Source organism: Mytilus galloprovincialis, chromosome 1 (genome assembly GCF_965363235.1).
Source record: "Mytilus galloprovincialis chromosome 1, xbMytGall1.hap1.1, whole genome shotgun sequence".
In the NCBI taxonomy this organism is placed as follows: domain Eukaryota; kingdom Metazoa; phylum Mollusca; class Bivalvia; order Mytilida; family Mytilidae; genus Mytilus; species Mytilus galloprovincialis.
This window is the reverse complement of record NC_134838.1, coordinates 70,381,187-70,402,342: the sequence shown is the minus strand read 5'-3', so window position 1 is coordinate 70,402,342 and position 21,156 is coordinate 70,381,187. Positions and strand designations below refer to the sequence as shown.

At 32.2% G+C, this 21,156-nt stretch overlaps 1 protein-coding gene across 2 annotated transcripts in view; it reads right to left on the bottom strand.

The window, feature by feature from the left end:
• LOC143082817 (protein Wnt-7b-like) overlaps positions 1 to 20,149 on the bottom strand; it is an 80,285-nt gene extending 60,136 nt beyond the window's left edge. The window contains exon 1 of one of the 2 annotated variants that reach the window (XM_076258682.1): positions 19,918 to 20,149. In XM_076258682.1, coding sequence (XP_076114797.1) covers positions 19,918 to 19,994 — 77 coding nt within the window. In that variant the 5' untranslated portion in view covers positions 19,995 to 20,149. The remainder of the gene's footprint in view (positions 1 to 19,917) is intronic. The other variant, XM_076258701.1, reaches the window with a different exon arrangement.
• Positions 20,150 to 21,156: the final 1,007 nt, after the last annotated feature.

Below are 21,156 nucleotides of genomic sequence, written 5' to 3'. Positions count from 1 at the left end.
TAGCTCGAGTATAATTTATCACCCTTTTGTTAAAGTGCAACACTCACAATTGAATTAATCCTCCTCAGTAGTCGTCTCGTGTTTAAACATTGGAGGTTGGGTCCAGATAAAAAAAATGAAATTGGAATGTGTTGCTGGTCTGCCAAGCACACCGAATTCCTGAGAAAAAGAGAATATAGTGAGCGGCTTGGAGCCATCAAAATATGACTGGCCTACGGTAGGGTGACATATCTGCTTTCGACTGTGAAATTGTTATTTTAAATATCGTTTTCTGCATGTCGGTCTTGTACATAACAGTTCATTTTCATAGCACTTTAACACGTTCACGTTTTGATATGCATGTGACATTTGTCACTGGACGTTTAACGCTAATTTATCAATTGCTTTATACATTTCCCTATGTGTTATAGCATGAATTATCATCGACTGAATTATAAGATCAAAGATTAAAAAGAAAGAGTTTCTACAAATGACTATGTATTTACAAAAAAAAATCTTTAAAAAAAGGCGAGAGAGCTTAAAAGAGTTGTTGTTCCGAGGCAGAGTAAGTTTTACTACATAATACTGGATGTTTAAACGAAAAGTCATCATTTGCACACATGTTGTATGCACTAATATACAAACTTGATGAAATGTATTTCTAAAGTGCATTTTCTAACTTTAATTCGTAAGTAAACTATAATATAAGTTGTAAACATGGAAATTTATGGTAATATACAATGTTAAATAATTTGTAATTTTACATGAAATAGTAATAAAACGTTTATATCAAATTCGTGACTATTTTGTTATGAAAATATTTATGAACATTTTGACACCATATATATTCAAGGAGGCGATAAATCATAAAACTGTTTACAGCATCTCGAAACAGCCCCTTTTCTTCAAAACAAGGTAACTCCAACAATGTTTATATGATAAAATCTAGTCAAGAGAACTAAATTAAGGGCCACCATGAGACTCTTACATGTAGGTCTTTGTGGAATTCCTAATGATAATATATATATTTTGCTTCTTAGTTATAACAACTTTTAATGAAGTAACATTTAGCTACATGTGACAAATTAACAAATAAATCAGCGGAGAGACTAAAAAAATATGGTTGACTTGGGGTGAAGAAATGTGGCATTCTCTGGAAATCGTTAACCCGGCCAAGTAAACCTGAGCAAAAAAGGCTTTCATTGGATGAATCAAATGAACGAGTACGGAGCCACGGCTGATAAAAAATAATGAGACGTTATATGCCTCGTGACGGGAGAGTGCTGCGCTATACGCAATATAAAGAACACATGCAACAACTCTCTTAGCGGTCTTTGAATGAGTGATCTGTGTGCAAGGCTAAATGTTAACCCTTTTCAAATATACCCTCTTTTTACAGAATTACCACCCATTATCCCCTTAAAGCCACATTTAGACAATATCAATACTCAATTCCTCAATATTCTGGAAATATTTGCTACTGGACATTTAATAAACAAACAACAGCTCATCGTTTTATCAGAAAAAAAAGTTTTATCTGGAGATTTGAAGACAATTTCAAACGTCACAATAATAAACGTGAAATAAATTCAAACGTGTTTCTTCTTAATAAACGTCAATATGAGGGAATACTATCCGGTGCTGTCTCGTACAAGAGGTTTTTGGTTTGATCTCCCAACCAAACCGTAATATTTTCTCATATTTCATTTTTTAACCCTACGAAGCACCTGCGATAAACTAACTTTTTAGTGGAACTCGTGTTACTAAGTCGTCAGTTTTCCAAGAAGTGTTTTGTGGACTTGTTAGTCTTTTTGTTGTCTTTCCTTTATTTGCAATTGAATTGTCAGTTTATTTTCGACTTAAAAGAGTTTTAAATACCAATGGTATCTTCAGCCCCTTTTTCGATAGTGTTTCATGGAATCTGTTATGAGCTAGTCTCCTCTTCGGAATATTGCTGTCATGTATTGTCAGTTAGTAAATTTCCTGTCTAAACAGCCGCATCGGTACTTCTCTAGTATTTACATGGAACAACTTATTATGTTGATGTTTATATAGTTAGTTGACACAAATACGTCTACTATAGAAAGGATTAATCAACGTTAAAAGTACTGTTATACATGTTTATTAAATAATAAAATAATCAATGACTATGAAACGTCAAGTTTCAAATAGATAATGCGTATTGATAAGGAGAACTAGTTTTAGGTGTTAGATGTCGCACGTTTGTATTGGGGACAGCAACAAGAAATGAAAGAATAGCTGCATTTTTCAGTGTAAACTATTTACATTGTATAACTATAACTGCACTGATGCAGAAAAGGCAAAAAAAAAGGTCTAAATTCCATGCATGATCAGGACGATTGAAATTATCTTGTTTTATATTCTACGAATGTTACTAAAGTTATTCCTAATTTCCTTGTTAACATTTTTTGATTCGAGCGTCACTGATGAGTCTTTTGTAGACGTAACGCGCGTCTGGCGTAAATACAAAAAATCAATCCTGGTATCTACATGATCTATGATGAGTTTATTTAATTATTAGCGTTAAGGTACATGTAAATGCTGATACATGAATATTCACACATAAATTAAAAAAAGCAAATTTATGAATGCATAAATTGTATAATTAATAATGTGGCAACAATTAGAAATCACAAAAATGAGTAAATATTGTTTCGATTTTAAAGCAATATTGCATTAATGCGTTTATAGTTTACTGTGGTTACATTTTGTAAATTATTACTTCGTTTATAACAGCAATATCCACATACTACCATACATAATTGCAATACTTTTTGAATTGTAAAAATATTTGATGTTGATGATCTTTTGTAAAATAATAAATATAAAAGGTCTTTCCGTGAGCTTTGTTAGGACTTTATTTCATTTGCGTCATTTTGCTTTATATTGGTAAACACATACCAAAGCATGTGTTCAAAGGGAACCCACTCGTGTATACAAAGAGAGAAAAGACAGTCACAACTTGACACACAATAATTCAACCACAATAGTCAATTTCATTAAGAATTAAACATCCAGATGTCGTTTTGGTTAGTTCTGTTGTTTGATAATTGTATCATTGACATGTGACCAACCTTTCGTTTTATTTGTATATATATACGATTTCATTATAAGTAACAAAAACAAAATATATTTAATTTAGGTTTGAAAATTAGTACAAATTTTAATGCCTGCTTTTTAAAAATCTTTTTTTTCAACGTCAACCTATGATCGATTGGTACGTAGTATATTAAACCACAAACTTTAAAGTTCCTTTTTTCACGGTTGTATTGTTGGAAAGCAGACACCTAAACATGTAACCAAATCCTCTTTAAACAAGTTCGCGTGGTCAAATAAATAGTTCATGCCAAAAACATATAAGTTCATACATGATTATATTAAGTGTGTATGATTTCATCTATCTTCATTTAAAACGGAAAGTTTGTTTCAAAATGATTCACATAATACTAACAAGTTGTTTCTGCATCGGCCCTGATGTGCATTCTTGATCATCTGTAAGTGGCCTATTACGTAATACAGTTGATCTCGAATCTATTCAAGGGATCATAACACAGAAACAGCCTGTTAATATGAATATGTAACATAACATATACATGTAGATACATTGTATGTCATACAATCCATGTACACGTCCTGAAACATAGAACACATGGGAAATCTGGTATCAAGAAACAATTGAAATCAAAATAAAATCTAACTATGTCTAAGTATTAAGATATAGGACAGTAATTTAAAATTGTAGTTAAATTTTTAATGTTCATATTTAGATATCGAACAAGGACAATCGGACGGAAAACAAAATAAAATCTAAATATGTCTAAGTATATAACATGTATAAAGATATAGGACAGTAATTTAAAATTGTAGTTAAATTTTAATGTTCATATTTAGATATGAGATAAAGAAGATTAGTTCACTAAACAAAACATACATGATCATTAAGGTATTTTAATACAGATTTATCGCCTATTCCGAAGTAACCATTATCAGAACGAGGCATTTGGTATCCTAGTCTTTAGAGGTGAGAGTACAGTATGGCGGAATGTACAACGCGTAAGTAACTCAAGTATAATCAATAAAAACAATTTGTCAATGTTTAGATTTTTATCTTCAATGGATGAACAGATATGTGTTTTAAATTTTCTTTAAAAAATGAGGTCCGTTAAAGGGGTAGTTGGTAATCTTTTAATCCCATTTGACTAAAAAATCATGAAATAAGAAATCCCATTATTTTTTACATATAAATTTTGGTATAAATCTCCACAATCTTAAGGTGCCTAGTAAGGAGACGTATAATCTAACAACCGTTCAATAATTTTATATCTAAACATTTAATGTTTAATTAATAGTCCTAATAACATGTAATCAAACGCCCAATAAAGGGCCTCATAAATGTATATCAGTTACATCAGGTGTCAGAATGCTTGATGTGTTGACAGTTGAAATAAAGTCTCAGGGAGACACAGTTATCCCGGACAAAGAAAATAGCTCTATCTTTAACGTGAGCCTAAAGTTGTCATCACGCCTTCGGTGTTGAATAAACCAAAGGGATTAAAACTAAGCATCTTCTCATACAAATGTAGCTAATATTTACTCAGCACAATCAACACTTTTCTAAATTGTGAAAGTCATTTTGACAAATACTTTGAGGTACTAAAAGGATTTTTGAAGTTAACTAAGCTTCTTTATTTTAGTTTCAACTTTGTCTTGAATCACCCAAATAGCGATTGAATGCAACTAGTATAGCGACTAAAGCGGCATTACACATAGCTGATTATGGCTCATTTATAAGATCAAAAGCGCTTCGACAAGATTAGTAAAAAAGAATGGTTCGGAGAGGTCGACGAAGCAAGAATATTCGCAAAACTCGGTCTATTTTGTCAATTCGGAATAAATCGTAACTATGCGAGACAGATTTTGACTATCGGACAACATGTGATTATGGACGGCGTCCTTTGGAACGGGCATGATTTGGAGAAACTTGACATTAACGTTTAATTCCGGTTGCGAGGAAAATGCATTGGGTCACTGTGTCATCTCTGCCAGATCACACGCGGGATGATCGGGACACTTTCGGTACAGATATATTAAGTTGTAAACCGCAGCACGATGTATTGCAACGTCTCTTGTACAGCTTCTGAGCCTAGCAAACTTCAGAATTCTAATATATTAAATTAAGCATCCCCATCATACTTGGCCTTTGCTTTTTTACATCCAACCGAGGACAACCAGCCATCAACAGCAAGCCTAGTTGTAACGGTTCATACACATATGCCACACATTCGTTTCCGTAACGTTTATAGTCTGACTTGAAATGAATTCGTAAGTAACAACTACGAATTTGATTTTTACAAAAATTATCACTTATCACTATTTTTTAAGCTTTAAAAAATTCCATTGGCATACTTCAAGTTTTCGTTGATTATTGTAGGAAAGTAATTATGGGTATTATCTTTCAAGGAGAACTCAACTCGTTTGATTGAAAGCGGTAAAAATCATAAATGTGCATGTGTGGTCATTTGGGATGGTAATTTTTATTATCGTCTTAAGAGAGGGCCATGCTCTTAGCAAATTAAAAAAGTTTGAAAATGTGTATGTATGTGGTCCGTTACAACTTAACAATTAAAAATTGTTTACTTTGCACAATGCTTCTTGTTATACGATAGTTTTACAATTCCAAAGTTCGCTCGACAGTTTTCTAATTTTCACAACCTATCTCATAAATACCTACTTTTAATATGTCTTAATCCTGAATATTAAAGGACTATTTGCCAATGGACATGCACCAAACAACGAGACAATCAGTCAATCAAGCTACGTAAGAGTAATAAATAGTCTTACATAACAGATTTGTAATGTGTCACATACAAGTTATATTATATTATCCTTGTAGACGTTCTTGAGATTCAAAATTTATGTTTAAGTTTGTTTCTATCGTCACCTTGAATGATATTATCCATTTAAAGTACCTTAAAATAAATATACAGTTTGAATATCACAGTAACGGTGAATTGAGACTCAACTGAAGAACCTATAAAACAAATTTTCGTGGGCATGACATGTTTCTGGAAGGTTCGCTCAAGACTAAATTAATGTTTTGAAATACAAAATATACAACGTTTGAGTGTATGGAAACTAAATTGACCTTAAAATACAACCATTACCTTATAAGGTCAAAATAGTCTGAGTGAGATTCAAACTGAGTTGTATTCCAGAACATACTTCATTATTGAAAATTCCAACATAAAGTCATTCAGTTTTTATTCATTGATTTTAGGGTTTTAACATTACCTTATGAATGCTTGGCTATATTTGTCAGTTTTCACTGGTGGAGGAAGCCAGGCACAAGCCTTCAGAAGGACGACTGGCATTCCTACCAATTAATGTAGGAGTCGGACGCATCTGCCACGACCTCACACACTCTGTGTTGACAACCTAAGTCCTAGTGATAACTGTATATTAAACTATAAAACAACTTTGCCACCTAGACCCCCTTCCAACTTTGAAAGCGCTTGATTCTGGGCGACTGATACCCCAAACTCAGTGTTGACAACCTAGTGATAACTGTATATTAAACTCTAACTCAACTTGGTCACCTAGGCTCCTGCAAACTTGGAAATCTGGTGCTTCTGAGCTACTGATAACCTCGAATATACAACTGTCCCTATATAGAAGTGGAGAAAACTCAAATCGTTTAATTTTGATTTATTATCGCATAACACGTGCCTTTAGCATGATTGTTCCAAAGAACATGGTTTAATTTGTCTGAAAACAATATACAAAACAGGAACTATAATTTGCAAAACTGTCAATCTTTCATAATATTTGACGTAAAAAGAACCTTATAATTATGTTATAGTTTAAACAATACAAAAATCAATATAAGAGTTGTATAAAAAGATGTATTGAAATAAATTGCAAACTATTGTTACGTCAGATCGTACGTTTAGTGCAAAGTAATTTGATCATATAAATGACTTAAATCCATATTACGTCACACGATGTATTTTGTGCAAACAAAATGACTTAACTTTTACAACACTGTCAAGTTTTTTTGTAAATTAAACTGTATACCTTTCCAGTATATACTAATGTTTATTTATTTAAATTGACAGGATTAAAAACAGACCATTAATATGACAGTTCACGAAAAGAGCAGATTAGCATCCAGAAAACACAAAATCAAAACAAGAAGTAACAATCAAAAGCCCAAAGACACGAATAAAAAGGTGTGTTAAGTTTGATTTTCCAGGTGTAAAACTCGACGAAAATCGACAGGGAATATTAGGAAACATTCAAAAGCCAAAAAACATTGATAAAGATGTGTAAAGTTTGGATTTCCTTAATGTAAAGACTAGAGGAACACTGTAAAAAAAGAGCATTATTTAAACAGAATCTTCAAGCAAAACACAAGCATTAACATAGATTATTTATTAAAGATAGACCTTAGCTTTGCCTTTCAAAATATTTAAGCATTTGGTGTAGCCAGAGTTTACATATATAACTGATTTTCACAACATTTTCTATTTAACACGAAAATCAATCCTTATGAATTCACCAACCTCAATATTTAAATTCTTTTTCGGGTAGTAAATGTGTATTAATAATTATTATCAAGAATGAGCACTGTTCCCATAGCCCTTAGTTCGAATTTCTAGTTTGTGACTATTCAGTATGTTTTATAAACTATTTGAGAGACGTAATAGAATGCTTACCACAATCGAACTCCTAATTATAGAGCTAAGATGTTTGAGAGAATGGACACATTATGTAAACAAAACCGCATTGCTGACATAAGAACAATTGAAAAAGACCGAACCTAAGAGAAATATATTTGATAGTTTTCGATAATATTTCTTTACTTTTTGCTCAAAAGATATGCATTTGTTGTTGCGTGAGTTGAATTGTTTGCAAAAGATTTGCATAGAATGGTAAATTTGTGTTTTAATTAACAGTCACACTAAAAAACCATGACAATTGCAAGGTCAGAGAGTTGCGGTTATACTTCTGACAATTAAGTGATAAATGAAATGGGAAAGAAAAAAGTTTTTAATCTATTGTTTTTATTACTGTTTAGTTTGAACATGTTTGTTTTTAGTGGATTTGGAATAAGTTATTGAAACTTATATTAATCCCTTTCCATTTTGCGTGCGCCAACTAGTGCAGCCTTGTAGCGGCATTAGCCCACCCTTTTTTTCGAAATCAACACAAGTGTCTTTTACGTGCAAGAGATATGGCTCTCTCTTAACACGGGTCAGTCATTTATCGTCCCCTTCCGACGAAGTATCATCGTTTCTTAAGACAATACTCGCAAATGGTGTCATTGGAGAGCCGAAAATTCAGTCCCTGAAATTTTCCTCCCGGAACGGGGATCAAACCAGGAACCTATTTGGCAGTAGTCCGATGCCTTAACTACCACACCACGGCTCTCGTATTGTAACTGTTTGTCTATGGCTTTTTTTTACTAGTATATCATGATGTCTGTCCTTCTTTTTGCTATCAGAAAGACAGTTAACCTTCTAAACCTTAAATTAAAACAAAGTGTAAATTTCATGCGTACGAAGCGCCTTTCTGTACATATTATCTTCTGATCAACTAATAGCTAAATATTTGAAAGCTACTGATGTACAAGGACCAGTTAAAGAGATATATTATCATAAAGGACATACCCAATTTTCAAATCCATCTTGGGAAAACTTTGCTTGCGGAGGATTTAAAATTTCGTAACTAATAAATGGATCATTTAAGAAACGTTTGTTTCAAATTGTGTCTGTTAGAAAGTATTGACTACTAAGCTGATGCTACCATCGAGGACTGGTAGTTCCACCCGCATCGGTATCGACCCAGTGCTTTAACAAATGAAAACAATACTTTATAAATTTCTTGATTTACCTTCAGAGGGAACGCCCAAAGCTCAAAGTTAGTTTTCGAGTTTCCATTCATTAGCCAGGGAATTTCAGAGTGAAGATTTTGAAAGTTTAATGAGGGACAACCTATTTAGTTTGTTTGTTTTTTCACAAATTTTATGCATTTTCGCGGAATACTTTATAAACGACATTTCCTCTACTCTAATGAAAAAGTCTAAATTATCATTACAAGTAACTTGCAAAATACCATAAAGCTGCCTTGAAGAAAATGTACACTCCTGTGTTAATATAGTCATTTTCTCATCGTAAATTAAAAGTATGAACGTTTTATTACTTTGATAATTACCTTTCTAATATTTTAAATGCAAAAAGTGATAAATATTAGGTTTAAAATATTTATAGTTTCACTTGAATTCCACCTATTTATGACGTTAATACATTTTATTCGGAACATCAACTCTATTCGGAACATCAATTTTTGTTTGACACTTAGATAATTTACTCTACTTTTAATTTTTATGCATGCGTATTTGTATAATCTTTATTGGCTTAAAATTGTCAAGATTTTATATTTGATTCAGCATGACGGACATAATTGGTAAATTTTATGGTAACCATAAATTTTCATTTGAATTGCAAAACCCTCGTAGATATAGAATAATTGAACATGATATTGACAATTGTAAGAATTGTGTATCAACAACCCCATTACCCATTAAGTGTCATCAGCAATAAAAAGAACTTGAATGAGTTATGAATTTGAACTAAGATATACCTTGGACTTGTTAATCACCAATACTTGTATTTTTTTTATGTTGTACCCTTGTACAATCGTGTGAAAGTCAATTCTGATGTATATAAATGGTCCTCTTTGCACTTTTTTCAATGACATATACTTTGGTGGTCTAGGTCTGGTAAATTTGATAATTTATTTCTAAATAATTGTAGTAGGCATGCATTTAGTATATTTATTCAATTGCTATCATAAGCGGTGCAAATATCAATTGACCTCTAAGTTATTTTTTTTATTTGACCTCTAATTTATTTTTGTCGTAACGTTCTGATGCGGTCTAATTGACGTTGAACCCTCCCATCCTCTTAATTCATGCACTTAATATATGTTCTTCATTGTACGATATTGTGTATTAACTGTTTATCATGAAATAATAGTATGAATTCAAAGCTATGTACTGATATATTTGATGTGAGACTTGCCAGTAAAAAATAGACCTGGAAAATTCTCGTTTGTTGTATGTTAAGTGAGCATATAACCTCGTTAGATTTCTTGTTGTAAACAAGATATGTGCCGGGCTATTCGATGAAATTTACAATACGACCGACACGAGTAAAAACAGATGAATACGCATTTTTATTCAAATGTTTGGTGAACCAAACAAAATGAAGGAAAGTGAGAGGTTCCAAATCAACAAAAGGCTACGAATGAGTCTGAAATGATAACGAATTTATGAACGACGGTCGACAAATGGAGCCATAAAGGCCATAGTCATTTCCCCCCCCCCCCCCGAAAAAAAAATACGCCCGTTTTTTATTCATCATTTTCATTTATTGCTCTGTTGAAAATTTTTGTTTTCTAATAAAAAAAAGTGGACAGGATTATTGTTATCAATCGAGATACGGCCAGAATTTTTGTTTAAGGCAAAAATTAGAAACAAATTTTGTTCACGCATATATCTCAGACTGCCCCCTCAAATCACATGGTTCGAAGTTTAGACAAAATATATAAATATATCTAGAGCTTATACTGAGTGGGGATCATTATATAACTACATGTATGTTATTTTAAACCACGTGAAAACTTCTACTCATCCGAAATTTCGAGTAAACCGAGTTCGATACAACGAGAGTTAACTGTATGTTATTTTAGAATAGACTGGGGTGTTTGGGGGTTAAACATGCTCAATCCTGTGTCGCTTTGAAAGTGTCATGATTGTCAGTCTCAGCCAAAGCAATGTGTTACCGTAATTTGAATTTCAAAATGATTGAGTGACGTTTTTACGACGCACTCATTAACTCCACCATAGCGAATCACATGACTTTGACATAAGTAAATACCAGCGAAATATATCTTAATAAGTAAAAAGAATTGTGGCATACAAATTAAAGACAAAGTTTACGAAGTCCAGTCTGATAATCATTTTACCAAAAAAAAAAAAAAAAAAAAGAAGTTCGAGCAAAAGGAGGGGTGGGGGTGGGGCGTATGCCCTCTACGCCCCCTTTGGATCTGCCACTGTTAGCATTTAAAAAAAATCAACGTAAACAGTTTTAACTTTATTAATATTTATAACCATATCAATGATAATTCATGTCAACACAGATGTGCCGACTACTGGGCTGGTGATGCCTTCGGGGAATAAAACTCCACCAGCACTGGCATCGACCAAGTGGTTGTAAATAACTTACCATAGATACCAGGATTGAAATTTTGTATAACCACAGGTTAAAGAACAACAGGTTGGTGACGATACGAGTGGCCATAAAACAGCCCATGAGAGAGAAAAAATTATTGAGCCATGAACACAAACCCACAAAAAAAACCCCGATTGAATGCAACTGTTCTGTAAGGATACTCTATTTCTGTTTCACTAGTCGCAGTGGTCGACTTTCATAAGTGGTCGACTTTCATAATTTAACAATTTAGAGGCAAACATGTAATTTTCAACAGCGTCATTAAAATCCAGTCCAGTATAATACATTATAAAGCAGATATTCATATATATCAAGAAAATTAAAATTTTACAAGAATTCCAAAAATTTCATTTGAGCAGCCAAATAAGGCCCTATTTCAACATTATCCTGTAAATGAAATACTGTTACGCCTATATATCGTGGGCTAACAAAGTTATCGTGTCTTTAATTTGAAATAACCTTTCAAATAAATTATACGTTATAACTTTTCACATACTAGTGCCAGAACTGTATGTCTGTCCATGTTATCAATGACCTACTGCTTTTAGTGACTCTTATGTGTATGTTATTTTGCATTTATATAATTTATTCTTATATTTACGTCAAATAACTTCGTTTCTATTGTCGCGAGGTTGAATTTTAACCGTAAATGCAATTTATCTATACCCATCCTGTGCAGTAATGTCAACCATAGTTTATATAAAACCAATAAATGTAATAACACAGTTTACTGCTAAGTGATAAATCTTTCTCTCTCTCGCTTATAATAATCTTACAGTAATTGAAGACTACCGAATGTACATTTCAAGCAAATTCTTATGTTCACGTCATTTTTATTATTGCTATGTTATATTTCTGCTGATGAAATACTTCTCGTTGCCATTGAAGATTTATTGTCAGAAGGTTCAACTACTTACGATTTGTTAAGCAATTTCCAACTGAGTTATATAGATTGAGCGCATGTTATTCACTGGTCAAATATGTAGATATGGATTAAATCATGTTACTACCGGTGAAAATAAAATAACGAAAGAGACGTCAGCTTCCTCTAAAGATTGTCCTTCAAAAGAAAGCAACATTTTCTACTTGATATTAATCAAAATATTACCAATTTATAAAATCATGTTTCTGAAGCACTTGTTGTGCATAGTACATGTAGCTTCAAACTGGTTTTTCGATTTCCCATTGTCATTACACGTCATTGAAAGTGGGATGACAGATTCTAATGACACCAACCATATGAATCAACCATGTGCAACGTGTTTCAGTATTGATTAAATCAACACATTTGATTTTGATTGTAATTCGATAAATCGAGATGATTATGTAGTTTTCAAAAATGATGCAGCAACCCCTTCCAAAGTTTCTGTACATTTCTTATGTTACATATTTTAACTGCTATAAACATTGGCTGTATTTGACAGTGTGTACAGGCTGAGTGATAGACTCAATGACATGTTTGGTTATTTTAACATAGAGCTTAATGACTTTGGGATTTGATCAGTATTTGTAACAATGAGACCTCAAACATATTACATTATTTTTTGAAACTTTGATAACATTCACCTTCGTTTATTAATAGAAACCCTTTTCAATTTGAATAAAAAAAACTTAACTAATACACATTTTTGTTTAGGGGCCAGCTGAAGCGGAATTTTCTCGCTGTGATGTAGACCCATTGGTGGCCTTGTCTTGTTTTCTGCTCTTTGGTCGTGTTATTGTCTTTTTGACACATTCCCTTTTTCCATTCTCAATCAGTGTATTGATTTTCTTATCAAAACTAGCTTGCTCAAATAGATTATTAAACTAAATGTATTTTTCTATTATAATGTCTCCTCGACTTCAATGTAAACATATTTACTGAAGAAACTACAAGGGTACTATAAAGACATAAATACGAAATATACAAGTGATTCGATAATTGGGATTAGGAGATATTGTCTGATTGCCAATTAAACAACTACCCACGAGAGACAAATCACAAAATGTAACCAAGTTACGCGGGGTTAACAATCGTTAGTCAACGTACGACTAGTACTTCAGCAATGACCAAAACCACTTTTGTACATATGTTATAGAAAGCAATAAAAGGCATGACTAAATGTGAAAAAATCAAACGAGAAAACAAATTTGCAAAACAGATGTATGGAGTCTGATCCGAGAGCAACAGAGTACAGACCCCAGAATTCATTTCAGTATAAATTATACGTGTGTTGGGTTTATACAGGGATCTACTTAAATATATTATGCATATCCAGTACGAGGCAAAGGTTTAAAATTCTAAAAAAAATCCAATTCGACGTGGTTCCTACATGTACATGTATGTATACACCCCGCACTGCTACATGTATCTATACACTCCGCTAAATTACATGTATGTATACACCCCGTACAGCTATGTGTGTGTCATTCTTAAGCATGGCCTGATTGGCGGGACACGTTCGAACGATAATATTTTTATGCTCTGGCAAAATATATAGAGGACAACACATTCTTCAACAATTAAATGCCACTATTCTAAAAGAACTGTAAAATAGATTAAAAACAATACAATTAACAACATTGAACCATATAAAAAGTTCCGCATAGTACTGCACGCTAGATTTTAATATTAAGTGACAAAACCATGCTTTCAGTTGCATTAATAAATTTTGGAAGACACGGTATTGTGCACGGCCAAGAGTAAAATAAGGTTTGAAAAAAAATGAAACAAATTTTTAATTTCATTCATTTTTAACGTCCGACGTTTTTGTAAAAACAGTGTACCATATAGGTATCACAACTTTTATGAATACATATTACAGGCGTAAAACGATCATTATAATTGTCGTTTAATATATGCACCTCGAGTGCATGACATGTTTCTGTATCTATATAGATATTCTCAAAAACACTCAAATGTCCTATGATACCTAGTAATAAAATTACCCCTTTTACAATTTTGAAAATTTTAAATCAAAATATAATGATCAAAGGATATAGACAAGTGTCTTTAATAGATATCCTATAAGATCTCTTCAGAAATCACTTAAATACAGATGATACATTTAACATAGATCGGGTGTTGTTTTATCAGTTGTCAAAAGTCTTTAAATTAAATCAAAGTCTTTGTAATGACAACACATCATAATCCGATGTATAAAGATCAATCACATTAAACAGGCCTCAAGTATACAATCATGTTTACATATCATTGTATGGAGAGGGACTACTTAGGAGGTTTAACGCTGCCCATTTATAACTATTATTTATTGCAATATTGGTGCGTTCGCAGAAACATACCGGGTAAACAAACAACGGACGGACCGAAGTGGGGGGTTGTTTATCATTCTTGTTAAATGTACTTGAAAAACTACAGGAGATTCCGCATGGAATATTTAGAGTCTCGAAATGTGTTTTACATTGTTATAATTTGACACCTCTGTCAGTTAAAAGACGTTATATAGACAGTTTTAATAGCCATGACGTACTGCACATGCATTATATAACCAAAAATGCATGAAAGAAAAAAAAAATATAATATAGAACAGAAAGCTGATTATGTTTATCTTTCAACAGTGATGGATCAAATCGGTTCGAACGAAAAGTTCTACTATTCAAGTGTGCTAACTTAATAAACCAATGATGTGTTTTTAAAAAAAATGTGCATTGTAGCAGCATTAAAATGTCGCTTGATGAAACGTGTTGCCTTTGAATTACGTTGACCTCGTACTTATATCCATCCTTATTCCTTCTAAATAGAACTTTATCAAATAACTATAACGTTCCAAATCTCTCGCGTACAGTTGATCTTAGCAGAACTTGTCTATTAATTTTTGGCATCTTTTGTCATATGTAGCTCCTAACGTGTATTGGTATTTATACATCACTGGCTTTCAAATGTTCGGTTTGAGCTTTCCTTTATGTTTACCCTAAAAAGAGCTTTCGACGCACGACAGTTAAACAGTGTTAATTTCAATAATAAACTTTAGAACACGTTTCAAATGCCGGTCTCAAGCCAATAACATCGAAAGTGATTGTCTTTTATAACATATCTAAAAATATTTGTCTTTGCTTCTTGTGGGGGGTTGATGTCAATGACAGATCTATGATAGTGTCTTTCGAATTTATTATTTATTTTAGACAGCTATCTCTGTAGATGTCTTCTGATTTTTGTGCTATATGAGTTGCTGTGCCATTGACGTACACCCACGAGGTATGATTTCAAACAAGACAACTACATGTATCTACCAGAGTAAAGTTCAAGTAGATGTCATCTGATTATGTTGCTCTACGAGTTGCTGTGCCATTGACGAACACCCACGCAGTAAGAACGCCAACAAGACAACTATTCACCAGAGTAAAGTTCAAATTACAAAGATAAAACCGAAACAGCTATAAAAGGTCCAGACATTTAATGTCTGAAACAATTCAAATGAGAAAAAGAAAAGACAAATTTATATAATATAAATAAGGGAAACAAATAAGACAGACATACATGATGTATAAACTATTAAGAGTATTTCGCTTTTAAATAAATAAATGAAAAAGAACATTAAGGAAGTTGAACTCTACAATATAATTAATTACCAAATTTCGTTACATCGAAAGTATAAATGAAAGAATTGACCAAAGTCTGATTCATCACTTAACGAAATCAAAGCCATTGTTCATCAAGAATAAGAAACAAATAAAATACAATTATGAATTGATATATAATAGCAATGTCAGTTTACATAATATACCAAACAAACACTCAATTGAATTAAAACCCATAAAATGAATGAATCACTGTGATTCATCATTGTTTATAATCAAAGAAAACTGCTTCCAAGGCTTCCAGACTTATCGATCTTCGGAACAAACATTCTAATAACTTTCCATTCGGATGTCATTATTGCATCATTTAGATTTAACCAAGTTCAACTTATTTTCCCACTGAAACCATTCCATTTATTTCCAAGGGCAAATTAATATAAACATAATTGGAAACAGATTGTACTGTTTGTTAATTCTATCATTTAGTTTGTAGTTTATAACTCAAATAACATGTAACAATGATCATTTATTTCTGCTATAAATTGTCTGATTGAGTGTCTTAACCTTTCACCGAATCCTACCTGGAATACAGTTGCTGGGATTTACGTAATCGTTTAATGTTCAAATTAATTCATTAATGGAAGCATCAATTATAATTCATTGATGTGTTGTTTGGAATTTTGCACTTCGCTTTTGTTCAAAGAACTAGACACTAGACCTACCGTGAGAAGAGCAGACGTACGCTATACATGTACCAATTGTGCACAGAGCTTATAAGAGATTCAGCGTTTAACTAGACCTACTGTGTGTTGAGTTCTTTAATGATGATGATGGATAGCTGTTTAATGTAAAACGACAAATTAAATTCATATTACAGAACATGTAAATGTAATAAGAATATCAAACCTGCTTTGGACTAAATCGAGAGGCGAATTTTTAACGTGCTAGTAAAAACTTCAAAAGAGTAAAAACTTCAAAAGAGTAAAAACTTCAAAAGAGCACGAGAGAAGGCAAATGGTAAAATATAAATATCGGTAGTATGTTGGACCATAAGTGTTCATACATGCCTACTTATATAGTCATGGTCTACTTCATTAAAAATATAAATCAATTTCAAGACCGATAAAGACAATATTCAAAGATCTTACTCAAATTGGTTACGTTAAGAATAATTATATCAGTAGCTAGAACGCACGGACTACCTCATTACTATTTTCATTTTATGTATTACCGAATATGAAATGTTTAAACAAAAATGATGTTACTAATAGTCGTTAACAGAAAAAAGAACAAACTTATCATTGTTAATGATTAGCAAAACATACAATATCATCAACATTGACATTTATTGGAGTCGATACATTTGAATTATGTAATTGTGTTTAAACTATGTAAATAAAGTAACTCTAAAAGTCATATATTTATTTTACGGTGTTTATAGACGAGGATGACTTTGTTTTAACCTGTAAAACTAACGAGCTAAAAAAAGTGACATACATGTAAATAATGTAAGTAACTGTTGGCTACTGAAGTCATGTATGAGATTATACATGAGTTTACACATGATCATTATTTCACTGCATTTGGAATACAAAAAATAGCGGAAAAAATGGTTACTTGCTAAAATATAAAACCTACCAAATGAACACAAAATAAAACAACATATCTTTCGGTCTTATTTTATTCAGATTGTATATGTTTGAAGACCATTGCCTCCACTCCATATGTCTATTTGGCTTATTGCAATGACGCCGAGCGAAGAATTACCATAAAATTAATTCAAACAGCAACATAATTGTTAACTAAACCAAAATGATAATAATAATAAAAAAAACACACTTACAATCAGTTTAAAAACTGTTTTTATGGTAAACTGTTTCAAATAACTCTACCGACGTTTATTAACTTTGAAAACAATTTTTACGATGGCTTTAAAAAGCCACTAATTAATTTAGTTTTCTCATATCACTCAACAACCGATACTGAACTTTGCTGTTATTCTAAAATGTTCTAAAATGTCAATAGCAGTCGTGATATTCGAACTTTAAGTAAGGAAATCAAGATGGCGTTGTGGATCAGGCCCCGGGGCCAGAAACTCTATAGAGTAATATCTTTTTACTCAGCATGAGAATTTCTATTTTTTGTTTTAATTCTCAATAAGTTAATAAGAGTGCTGAACTTTGTTTTAACGTAACACCAAGTTTATATACGAGAAATGGATTTTGAAGGCCATTAAAATTGGCTACTAAGGGTTATAGACACATTTTGTGTACCACATGGCCAATATTACATGCTTCCTTGTGATTTACAATTTGTTATACGATTATTCGGAAATTTGGCACTTATTTGCATCAAAATAATCACTGACTGAACTTAGCAACTCACAAACAAGTCAACGTGTATTAATATAATTCAATCCAATTCCCTTTTGCATCAGTAACAGGCACGAAATACTGTTTTATCTGTTGTACTTTTGAAATTCATTAATAATGTACTTATATGATTGGAAAACAAATGAACAGCGTAGCGTATTTTGAAACTTGACTAGTGTTGCAATAAATGACTTCCTGTTCCTAGCGGAAATGACGACATCGGATATGCACACTGATGATTGTATAGTACGCAAGTAAACAGAACAGTTCCCAGGAATTTAATATTATTCTAAGAACAAACAAAATTTTAAAAGTAGAGAGATGTCAAGTCGAGAAAAGTCAATGAGAACATAGTTACATTTGTACGAAAATTATTAAACAATATTAAACAACTTCAATATTTGTTGTATCTTCTGCCTCTCTTCTTTCTTAGATTACTTTATATCGTGACATCCAGAACCGAAATAAATTTGAGGTATTTAATAGGAAATGAAAAGCTTTAATGCCGAAAGAATATTTGTTTTGATTTGATCTGTCCATATATTTTTTTGATTAATACTTCAAAAATATCCTTAACAATTAAAATAGAAGTATTGAGTCATCTTAGTCCATTATATAATTTGGCAAGATGATGATAAAATACAGTTTGTTGTTAAAAGCTCAACCTAGACAAAGGAAGCTGAGGGTGTGGTAATAATGGTTCTATAGGTGGTACATTTTTCATATTATAAAAATAGTCATATCTTAAACAAATTCAGCAGATTTTGGACATGCTTCTGCCTCATATTGTTGAACGATATCTAATTTTCAATATTTGAATAGTTACTGAACACCTTATTCTCATCAAACACGATATTCTATTTTCCATAAACATATAAGATGGCGCAGAAAACTCATCACGAGTATAATATGATGTTATTTTATAAGACAATAGTTCTTATCAAAACTACAAAACAAATCCGATTGAACACCTACAGATGTGTCTTATGAACATTAATGTAAACCGCTTGTAGTCATTTCGGACGTGGTGTCTCTCTTTGAAAACGTCGTGAAAAATAGAGTCTTCGACTTTGTTTCCGGTTGTAAGCGTCTTTCCTGATTTGTTTTCAAAACAGCTGTTGCTTTCGAGTTTCATCTTCGTGATTCGTCTTTGAAATCGAATGGTAAATCATGCATGTGCATGTTTGTACAACTTTTGTTTTGATATAATTTTACCTGGCTAGATGTCAATATAGATAAGAATAAAATGACATATAGGATATAAGCTAACGCGTTAGCATCCCACCAATACGATAAAAAAGACATCTTATAAGGTCAACAGAAGTGTTCTTTAACATTGGATAAACTGTACACCATATGTTAAGCAATAAATCGTCATTTGTCTAGACAAGACTATCAAATACTAACCATCAATACTATATACAGACCAAAACGGTAACAAGTTTTATATATTGAACTTGCTTTCAAATTTTGAATTGTCAGCATATTTTATTAATTTATATTTTTTTTTTTATAAAATGTAATAATTAGAATAAAATTTATTTTTATTTTTAAACATTTTCCAATTTTGATTGAAGTCTTAAATCACTCCTTTTTTGGAGGACAAAATTAAGTATTAAATAAGAGCTCTTATCTGATTGTATAACGACCTTAAGCTAAAAATACTTATCGGTAAAGTTTGAAAAGATAACACAGAAGTAGTAGTAAATTATATATTAAAAGTAGGTACTTACGGTCGGTGATGAATTCGTCTTCGTCCAAAATTGCTCGAAATCCATAAATAGATGATTACTAAAATAGAAGTCCGCATTCTTTAGCTGACAGAATTATCGTGTCCATTCCAGAAGAATATAATTAACTTTAAAAATCTTACGCCCTTCATAAGGAATCTGTGATTATAGTAATCCATTTATTAATCGTTAGAGAAAGTGGTCTTTGGGGACTACCACCTCCATCAAATTTTATTGGTTAAGTACCTCATCTCTTGTCAGCTGATTACACGTCAGAACGTTTCATTTTGATATAACTTAAGAACAATATAAATAGTATGAAGAACTTGATTAATAATAGGGTGATTTATAGTGTTTAGTTTGTGTTAAGTATAGCTAAGTCCCGCTGTCTATATTCAAGCCTAGGACAGTATTGGGAATGATATGGGTGTATTGGTATTCAGATAAATCTTGTAACGCGGTTTATTTCAATAATCATTGTTTTCGATGATGTAAGACTATTTCAATATTCAAATGTAGGTATAAGATATACGAACAAAAATAAAGACTATCTTTTTGTAGATATTTGAGTTAAAAAAAAAATCGTACAATTTTTTTGTTGCCTATTTCCAAATTTTTCTACAAATTTTTATTAAACCATTCTTGTGACAAATCCCTTAACTAAATATCATGGATTTTCTTGACCAAAAGTCAAGTTATCACTTTTAATGCATCCGTAGCTTAGCATTATTTATATTCTCCTCAATTACGATATATCGCAGAGATAATTTTAAACAAACCCCAAAGTTTAAGGGCTGTATCGAAATATAGAAGCCTAGACATGTCCCGGCTGACATTTAGTCCGGCCCTGCCCTCAGTAGCTTCTTTTTTTTATTTTGTCGCTGAGTCCAGCTCGCCAGGCCCATTACCTTCAATGGTGCAAGCTCCCAGGTATATAACCCGGTGACGATTTGGACAATGCCAGAGCGCTCAAGTGCGAAAAAATGTATAACAAATAGGAAAACTTTATCATAACAAGTTACTAACCTGAAGTGCTTGTACACTATATGGAAAATCATCTTTACATGAGGAAATCCATTGTCGTCGGAGCTTTGAAATCTTGTAATGGAAGTGAGCTGGACTCCGTGACAACAAAAACAATAATATGTCCATAGTTCACGGATCCCCCATCCGCAATATCATTTTCTATGTTCAGTTGATCGTTAAATTTGGATAAAAACACTAATTTGGCATTAAAATGAG